Source organism: Tachysurus vachellii, chromosome 8, assembly GCF_030014155.1.
Source record: "Tachysurus vachellii isolate PV-2020 chromosome 8, HZAU_Pvac_v1, whole genome shotgun sequence".
Classification (NCBI taxonomy): Eukaryota; Metazoa; Chordata; class Actinopteri; order Siluriformes; family Bagridae; genus Tachysurus; species Tachysurus vachellii.
In genome coordinates this window covers 2,015,393-2,025,000 of record NC_083467.1, presented here as the reverse complement: position 1 = coordinate 2,025,000, position 9,608 = coordinate 2,015,393, and the positions used below count along the sequence as shown (strand labels likewise).

At 39.9% G+C, this 9,608-nt stretch overlaps 1 protein-coding gene across 2 annotated transcripts; it reads left to right on the top strand.

Moving 5' to 3' along the window:
* Nucleotides 1-6,675: 6,675 nt before the first annotated feature.
* Nucleotides 6,676-9,331, top strand: LOC132849814 (uncharacterized). 2 transcript variants are annotated; one of them, XR_009648932.1, is made up of 3 exons: nucleotides 6,676-7,567; nucleotides 7,666-7,947; nucleotides 8,080-9,331. XR_009648932.1 is itself a non-coding variant. In XM_060875698.1 (2 exons), the coding sequence occupies exons 1-2, from the start codon at nucleotides 7,873-7,875 to the stop codon at nucleotides 8,722-8,724; spliced, it is 720 nt and encodes a 239-aa protein (XP_060731681.1). In that variant the 5' UTR covers nucleotides 6,676-7,872; the 3' UTR covers nucleotides 8,725-9,331. The 2 variants fall into 2 exon arrangements, 1 of the variants encoding a protein (XP_060731681.1); XM_060875698.1 differs by having other exon boundaries at nucleotides 6,676-7,947.
* The last annotated feature ends 277 nt before the right edge of the window (nucleotides 9,332-9,608 follow it).

The window sequence follows — 9,608 nt, the reverse complement described above, 5'->3', positions numbered from 1 at the left end:
TGTCCTGTCAGTCAAACACGTACGCACACCTGTCACCCTTTGACCTGTGCCCTTACCCAGGGGGCACGAAACAATCTACACACAAATAAGTCTGTCACTGCTTTGACATGGGAGGAAGAAATAGAGGAAATAAGAGAGCGGGAAAAGGAAAGGAGGAGATGTAAAGGACAGGATGATTAGGGGTCTGTATCCGGACTTTAACCAGACAAACATATATATATATATAGCGTATGTGCTGTCTGGCAGACCTGCCAATTTTAGTGTAACAGTACCATTGGTTAGGATGTATACAGATGTTTACATCTGGTCTACAAGACACAATAATAAAGGAATGTTTAGATGTTTACACACGCGGGGTCACGGTGTCTTAGTGGTTAGCACGTTCGCCTCACACCTCCAGGGATGGGGGTTCGATTCCCACCTCCGCCTTGTGTGTGTGGAGTTTGCATGTTCTCCCCGTGCCTCAGGGGTTTCCTCCGGGTACTCCGGTTTCCTCCCCCGGTCCAAAGACATGCATGGTAGGTTGATTGGCATCTCTGGAAAATTGTCCGTAGTGTGTGATTGCGTGAGTGAATGAGAGTGTGTGTGTGCCCTGTGATGGGTTGGCACTCCGTCCAGTGTGTATCCTGCCTTGATGCCCGATGACGCCTGAGATAAGCACAGGCTCCCCGTGACCCGAGGTAGTTCGGATAAGCGGTAGAAGATGAGTGAGAGAGTGAGTTTACACACGGAGTTTACATCTATCGGCCTCATATTGCTGGCAGTCATCCAACAACAGCCACTTATAAGGTGAATTACATGGGTTCATTATTAAACATACTATAACAATCCATGTAAACAATGATTTCTATTATTTTTAGACATGTCGTTACAGACAGATCATTTTCCAGGTCAGACAAAAGGATTAGGATGATGATTGAAGCAAAGGCCTGAGCTCAGGGAATCATTTCATCTAAGCAGGTAGAAGTGAAGGAGTTACAGTACAACCTTAAGAAAAATTGAATAAACGCATGGGAGGTAAAGCAATAGAAATATTGAACGTGTGTGTGTGTGTGTGTGAGTGTGTGAGAGAGGGCATGAAGTAGCTGAGTGTTAGGGAGGATGAAAGATTAAGAGGTTTACTGGAATGTTAAGTGCAGACTAAATGAGTGAACACACAGTGAGGATTTATGTGTGCTACACGCTCGGGGCAAAATAGTTTGGAAATTATTAAATGGCTTCAATTAAAGTAATAAAATGTGCAAACAGGGGAATCCTGACAGTGATGATTTATAGCACTTGTCTTCCCTTTCTTGTCCTCTATCTCCCGCTTTCATTTGGAGTCTTCTTGTTTTTTCGGCTCCCCCTCGCGCTTTAGCTTTATTGACTTTTACTCTGATTGCATGCGCCGTCGTTTTATTCCGTCGCGGCTTTTTGTTGGTCTGGAAAATGCCGATATTTGGCTTTTTGGGTTGGTTTATTAGTGCAGTGTGGAGGATATCAGGATTTTACTCAGCTTTTGGGGATCTTTTAAAAATATTTGTGGGGGCATTTCAATAAGTTTGATGCAGGTAAACTTTTGCCCAAAAATGATGCAATGCTAGTAAAAGTAAAGAAATAAAAAAAGTAAAGAAAGTTGCTATTGATGGAATTGGTTGGATAGATGTGTGTGTGTGTGTGTGTGTGTGCGTTTGTATGTTTGTGTGTGTGTGTGCGTTTGTATGTTTGTGTGTGTGTGTGCGTTTGTATGTTTATGTGTGTGTGCGTGCATTTGTATGTTTGTGTGTGTGTATGTGTGTGTGTGTGTGCTTTTGTATGTTTGTGTGTGTGTGCGTTTGTATGTTTATGTATGTGTGCGTGCATTTGTATGTTTGTATGTGTGTGTGTGTGTGTGTGTGCGTTTGTATGTTTGTGTGTGTGTGTGTGCGTTTGTATGTTTGTGTGTGTGTGTGTGCGTTTGTATGTTTGTGTGTGTGTGTGCGTTTGTATGTTTGTGTGTGTGTGTGTGCGTTTGTATGTTTATGTGTGTGTGCATGCATTTGTATGTTTGTGTGTGTGTGTGTGTGTGTGTGTGTGCGTTTGTATGTTTGTGTGTGTGTGTGCGTTTGTATGTTTGTGTGTGTGTGTGTGTGTGTGTGTGCGTGCATTTGTATGTTTGTGTGTGTGTGTGTGTGTGAGATAAAGAGAGAGATGTCAAAACTCATAACAAACTTAAAAAGAAAGGATGATGAAGGATGGATGATTACGAAAGCTCCAGTGAGGTGGGTTGTGTCACGACTGCTTCGGACACACTTTTTGTTTACGTTGTTTTTTGCACTTTTTCTTTTCACAACACTTTTATTAATTTTTTTCATTAATAAAAAAATTTTCCAGAGATGCCAATCAACCTACTATGCATGTCTTTGGACCGGGGGAGGAAACCGGAGTACCCGGAGGAAACCCCCGAGGCACGGGGAGAACATGCAAACTCCACACACACAAGGCGCAGGCGGGAATCGAACCCCGAAGTGTGAGGCGAACGTGCTAACCACTAAGCCACCGTGACCCTTATTGATGTTCCATATATCAACTATATATTTTTTCTCTCTTAAGCTCATTACCTCTTACTGCAAAAGTCACTTTATTGTTCCATATATTTTCTAAAACAATAGTTTTAATAATCTAATTTCAACAATACAACAATAATCTAATTACTTTTAGATTATTTCCATTTCTATATTATTTTAATGTTGATTGCATTTTTTTTTACAATTTATTCTAATCTATTTATCTAATCTATAAAATCTATTTATCTATTCTAATCTAATATTCTGTATCTATTTATACATATATTTTTATATATCAAGGACGGATCAATGTCGTACTGTGTATGATCCTGTATGTAATAAATAAATAAAATGTGAATTTGTGAAGTATATTTTTGAGTTAAATCATATTTTTAGGTTGTTTAGCCTGGCTCCCCGTGATGAAGGATTTAAACGAGTATCAAGGTGGTTAAAGAAGTATATATATATATATATATATATATATATATAAAAGTAAAGGTCAAAGTAGATCAATAATTACATAGCAACAAAATATACACAACATCCACACGTTAAAGTGCTTATATTGCAGGATTTGGGGGAAATAGCTCTGGTCTGAAACCAGCAGCTTTTTTTCTGACGCCAGCAATAATAATAATCGCCTAGTGGATGTGACCGAGTTGTGTAAATTATTCATAGAAAAATAATCTCCTTAATAGCATCTGCACATTTATTATAAGTAAAATATGAGACTTTAGAGCAACACCAGCATTCTGCTAATAATCTGTGAGTGTGTTAGTGGCCTTGATGCAGTACTCAGTGGTTTAAAAAAAAAAATAAAAAAATAGAAGAATAAGAAATAAAATAAATAAATAATTGATTTGTTAGACAGAGAGCTAAATACAGAGAGTCAAAAACAGAAATTAAATACAGAGAGTCAAGTACAGCGAGTCAAATACAGGGAGTCAAATACAGGGAGTCAAATACAGAAATTAAGTACAGAGAGTCAAGTACAGCGAGTCAAATACAGGGAGTCAAATACAGAGAGTCAAAAACAGAAATTAAATACAGAGAGTCAAGTACAGCGAGTCAAATACAGGGAGTCAAATACAGAGAGTCAAAAACAGAAATTAAATTCAGAGAGTCAAGTACAGAGAGTCAAATACAGGGAGTCAAATACAGGGATTCGAAAACAAGGAGTCGAATACAGAGTCAAATACAGGGAGTCAAATACAGGGAGTCGAAAACAAGGGGTCGAATACAGAGTCAAATACAGGGAGTCAAAAACAGATAATCAAGTACAGAGAGTCAAAAACAAGGAGTCAAATACAGAGAATCAGCCCCTTACTGGAGTTGATATTATTAATATTAATCAATATTACATATGTACCATTTTTTTTTGTTTGTTTGTTTTTAATGGCAAAACTTCCTATATATATATATATATATATATATGCAAATTTTCTGTGAGCTCTGTTAACAGCTTGTTATTAAAGCAAGATCTCTCATTTATCTCCCTGCTCAAGAGCGTGATATATTTATGAACCTGTTTTTCCTTTTCATGTTGAAGGACTAAACTGCAGAGTGCAGAATAAATGAGCTCTCTGATGCGATGCTCCATGCCTGGACCTGCCTACAGACAGACCCTGAAACACACACACATACACACACACACACACACACACACACACCTCACCACGAGTATCGATCACTCAGGCTCTGACAGCTTTTGATGTTCCCTTTGTAAAGCAGATCAAGACAGGATATGACATCAGCATTGGCAATCATGTTTCAAGCACAAACAACACTGTGCTTGAAATTTATTAGCTTACCTTTGTGTTGTAACCGTTCAGAGATTTTGTGATATATGATCGCTTTGTCAGAATGCATTAAGGGAGGGCGCCTGAGGCTTTGGAGCCGGTCGGCGAACAATATTACTATTGTTTATTCAAAAGAAATAATAATAGCTGTGATACTGTGAGAAAGCAGCTACTAGATTGAATGAATGAATCTCGCCAGATTGGTGAGCCTCAAAGACACATATTCAGGGATGAAAAATGACATCATTGATCGGATGAAATGATAATATTAAAATTAATAATCAGGGAGAAGCGTCAACTCAAGGTGTTTCTGTACGGCGTGCCTGAACGCGGGAAAACCGCAGCGTTCCGAGGCTAAGAGTTATACGCCTTTGTTATTAGGTCCTGAGCTATTCACATCTACAGTAGAAAAGAATTCAGAATTGATGTAAGTGCTTTAAAGTTATAGTGGACTTGTGTTGTGTGGTGTGTGTGTGTGTGTGTGTGTTTACCGATCGAAGTACAAGTTGAAGATAAAGCCCAGTTGTGGACGTGGTAGATGATGCAGTGATGATATACTGTACACTGACACTGCATACAATGGAACAAGCTCCGGTGAGGACAAATAGACATTCTAGACAATTTTGTGCTATAATTCTGTACGGGTTTGATGGACTTTTGATGGACACATAGTTTGATTCTGGTGTCTGATGCGAACATTAACCGATGCTCTCGATCAGTATCTGCACGCATTGTTTTGCTGCCACTTGATTGGTTGATTAGATAACTGCTGATTGTGCATGTGTACAGTTCCTATTAAAGTGGACAGTAAGTGAGCGTACAGTATAGTGTACTTCAGACCCAAGTTATAGTTATTAGTGAGTCCAGATCCATGGCACACGAAGTGAAAGTCTACAGCGACGCTGGCCTTCACCCCCAATGTTTTTTTGTACCATAACTGGATAGTATATTTAAATACTTCATAGAGAGAAAGAGATCTTGCTTCTGTTTGCTCGTTTAATCTGGAACCGTGCCCGATCACACAGACCCTAATTAAACAAAATGGCACCATCAAGTTTTATACCTGTGCTTTTAATTACAGCTTTACCTCTTCATCAAAAGTCCCGCTGAACAATCTTGTTTTAACGAGCCCGATCTCACAGCCCGTCCTTGCTAAAGTGAGCGTTCTTGTTTCTGACATTTGGTTAATGCGCAGTCACTGACTAGTAATAAGGACACACTTCATCGTATGAACGTACCTCGGCGTACGCATGCTGTGTTCCTCGACTATTTGTAAATGAAGGATCTCAGGATTTTAAACGATTCACGTACACTCCTCAGCAACAAGATTAAAACCACCTGATTAATATTGGGAAGGTCTCCTTGTGCCAATAAATTAGCTCTGACTTGTCAAGGCATGGGCTGCTCGAGTCCTCAGAAGATGTGTTCTTCTGTGGTATCTGGAACCAAGATGTTAGCACCGGTTCCTTTAGGTTCTGTAAGCTGTGAGGAGGGGCATCCATGGATCCGACTTGTTTGTACCTGTACAGCACATCCCATTGATGTGATTGTGATCAGATTGTGATCTGTGGGAATTTGGAGGACAAAATCAAGACCTTGAACTCTTCGTTTATGTTCCTCAAAACATTCCTGGGCACTTTTGCAGTGTAACAGGACACATTATCCTGCTAAAGAGGCCACTATTAACAAATACTGTTGCCAAGATCTACTTAAATGCCAGGACACAGACTGCCAGTTTTTAGCTTGTCTTCCTTGCATATTGCATCTTGGTGCCACCTATTCCTGGGGTAAGCAACACAACCATCCACAAGAAGGTAGGTTAATCTTTTGGTAAACAGGACCCGACTTTAAAAACTGACTCTTTACTTGGAGTATAAAAAGGCAGGCACCGTTTTACCAAAAAGAATCAATGTTATTCACTTCATCAATGCCTTCAGCATCATGGTTTGTCTTCTGCTTTAACATGGCAGGTGGAAATACTCCAGTGTTAACGTTCTGCATAATGAATGTTGGATATTAAACAACAGCCGCTTAAGCGATTTAAAAAAAATGTACCGATGGGGCGCAAAAGAGCTCAGAGTTCAGAGTACAAAGGAAGGCGTGGAAGAAAATCTTAATGAGCCTCTTCCTGCGACGCAAAAAAGAGATAACTAGATTCAGCTCAATCTCGTCGAGTGTCTGGCAAAATCGCTCCTCTCTGTAAACGATGACTTAACTTTTACACTCTGGTAATTGAAATCATGCCCCGTGGACGTGAACCGAATGTTCAGCCGAGGACCGAGTTATTCCACTTTGTCTTGTAGCCGCATAATTGGCCGTACACGGAGACTAATTCTAGCGCATTACAGTTTTTTTCAGTCGCTAACAAGCGTTTGTCCAAACAGTTGTCACATTTTCAAAACTCTAAACACAATTAGCACAGCATCAGTCTTTTGTGGCCATACCATTCACACATTTCATGTCGTTTTCACACAATATGCAATCAGTAAACACATTTCCACAATGCTTACATTTCCTTAACAGACAAGTTATACCTCTCAACAAAATTATGGATTGTTTTTGTAGTATTCAAGAATGTTAACACACAACATCCCACAATAGCAACAACAATATTCCAAACCTTAGATACAGTATAAAAACCTCTGCTTCTGCAATGATATCAGTTCAAAAACAATATATCTCAGCTGATAATAAACAAACAATTGAATAATTGACACACAGCTGATTTATGTTGGGTGAATTGGGCCAACCACAGCTGATTCCAGTCTGGCTTAGACTCAGTGGCAGGGGTTATTTTTTTCTATTACTATAAAAAGAGGACTTTGAGGAGTGATGTTTTTGGAAACAGAAACAGAAAAAGACAAACACTGTAATGTTTGGACGTGGAAGAGGAAGAGCAAGGGGCCCAGGGAGAAGACCAGCTCCAGTGAGAGATGCAGGGCCAGGATGAGGTGCAGTAAGAGATGCAGTAGGAGGTGCAGTGAGAGGTGCAGTGAGAGGTGCAGTGAGAGGTGCAGGAACAGGAGCAGGCCCAAGGAGAGGGCAAGGTAGAGGTGTAAGAATGCGTGGTGGTGGCATTCCAAGGGCTGCAAGAACAGTAGTCAGTGATGAAATTCGTGCCACTATCATTGACCATGTAATCAACCACGGTCTCTCACTAAGAGAGGCTGGTGAAAGAGTGCAACCCAATTTGAGGCGGTCAATGGTTGCCGCCATTATTCACATCTTTCAACAAACCAACAGGTAAGTATTGCATTTTACATGGATTGTTTCTATTCTCACTTGACATGTCAATAAGGTCATACAGTAATGCATATGTTGATTTTTTTTCCCATCTAAAGAATGCAACGTCTTCCACCCTCTGGGGGAAGAGGAAAGCTCCTCAATAATGATCAAGAGCTTGCCATTGTAGAAATGGTTGTTGCAAAAATGCAATAAAACTGCATGAAATTAAAACTAGAATTGTGGAGGACCATGAGATATTTGGCAATATAGAAAGCATCAGCCTCACAACCATTACACGTACATTGTCCAAACACAGAGTGCGGATGAAGCAGCTCTACACTGTTCCCTTTGAGAGGAACAGTGAGAGAGTCAAGGAGCTACGACGACAATATGTCCAGGTATAGTGTATATTCAATTCAATGTCCAGTTCTATAAGCTTTGCACTTTGCAAGTAGGTAACCTACACAGTAATAGGTTACAATACAGTATGGTATACAGTAATGACATGATATACATAAACTTTGTTTCAGAGAGTTATGGAATTGAAGGCCAACCAGGCCCCTCATGAATTCATTTACATAGATGAGGCAGGATTCAATTTATCCAAAAGGCGTCGACGTGGACGAAATATAATTGGAAAAAGGGCCACAGTTGATGTGCCAGGACAGAGAGGGGCAAACATTACCATGTGTGCAGCAATGGCAAATGCAGGATTACTCCTTCACAGATGTCAGGTTGGACCCTATAACACCGAGCGCCTCCTTGCCTTTCTCAATGATCTCCACAAGCGCCTGGTACCAGAGCAGGATCAGGAGGGTGAAAACATGAGGACCTTTGTAATTACCTGGGACAATGTTGCTTTCCATCATTCGCAAGCAATAACAGCATGGTTTGAAGTCCACCCAAGACTGGTAAGTCTCTTCCTTCCACCCTATTCACCTTTCCTCAACCAGTTCTTTTCTGCATGGAGGTGGAAGGTTTATGACCATCAGCCACATGACCAGATGTCCCTCCTTGAAGCCATGGATGCTGGCTGCAGGGACATCACAGTTCAAGATTGGCAAGGGTGGATCCGACATACCAAGCGGTTTTATCCCAGGTGCATCGCCTTGGATGATATCAGATGTGATGTTGATGAAAACATGTGGCCGAACCATGAAGATCGCAGGGATTAGATACATTAATTTTGTGCTATTTTTAGTTCCCCCCTTCTTATCTGGGCTTTTTGCTGTTTTGTTTTTTGTTTTTCAGAATGCTCTTATATATGATATTTTGTTCACTGTAAGCAATACTGTAAAACTTTTTCTGTTCTATTATATTGTGTTTCTACTGTACCTCCTTTAGTAAACAGTAAAGAAAAAAATAACTGTGGACATACAGTTCCCAACTAAGAAGTTTTGTGTAAAAGGTGGATTGCATGTTACCTGAAACATAAAAGTCTATGCAGTTTTTCTAATGTCAACAATAGCCAGTATTTTGAAACCTGGTGTACTTTGATTGACTGCATATACCTTGTGAAGTGAAAACAAGTGTTATTGTTTGACAGAATAATTTCATTTTGAGTCAGATTTCCAGTGTTTCGGTAAAGTTAGTGTGTGCAGAGAAAGATGTGTTCTGTTTTGAAATGGAGAGTTAGTATATATTTAACAAAATGTGTTTTTGAGAGGAAAATTATCAATTTGGCCAATTGTGTTCTGTAGGTGTAAGTCTGTGTTAAGAGTTTAGAAAAATTATCTTAAGTATAGGTAAGCGCTTGTTAGCGATTGAAAAAAACTGTAAGAACAGAATTGGGACTATCAGAGGAAAAAGAGTCCTCAGTGAACAAGGAGACTGCGAATTAGTTCATGAATACATCATTAATTCATCATAGACGGATTCCTCGGAAAGAAGATCTCACTTCTTTTAAGTAGTATCTTTCAGACTGCACCTAAGATGAACGACGGATACGAATAAAAACGGTAAATGTGTAAAAGATGGAGGTTTGTGATCGTCACAGCTGTAGGATGTTCTTCAGAGGTTTCGAGTCGGTATATTAAGCTGAAACCTCGAGTGAAACATC

Bases quoted from the DNA above. Each gene is read 5' to 3' on its own strand.
- LOC132849814 (XM_060875698.1), top strand. From the start codon at position 7,873: ATGAAGCAGCTCTACACTGTTCCCTTTGAGAGGAACAGTGAGAGAGTC. The intron at 7,948-8,079 runs GTATAGTGTATA...ACTTTGTTTCAG, and splicing joins TACGACGACAATATGTCCAG to AGAGTTATGGAATTGAAGGC.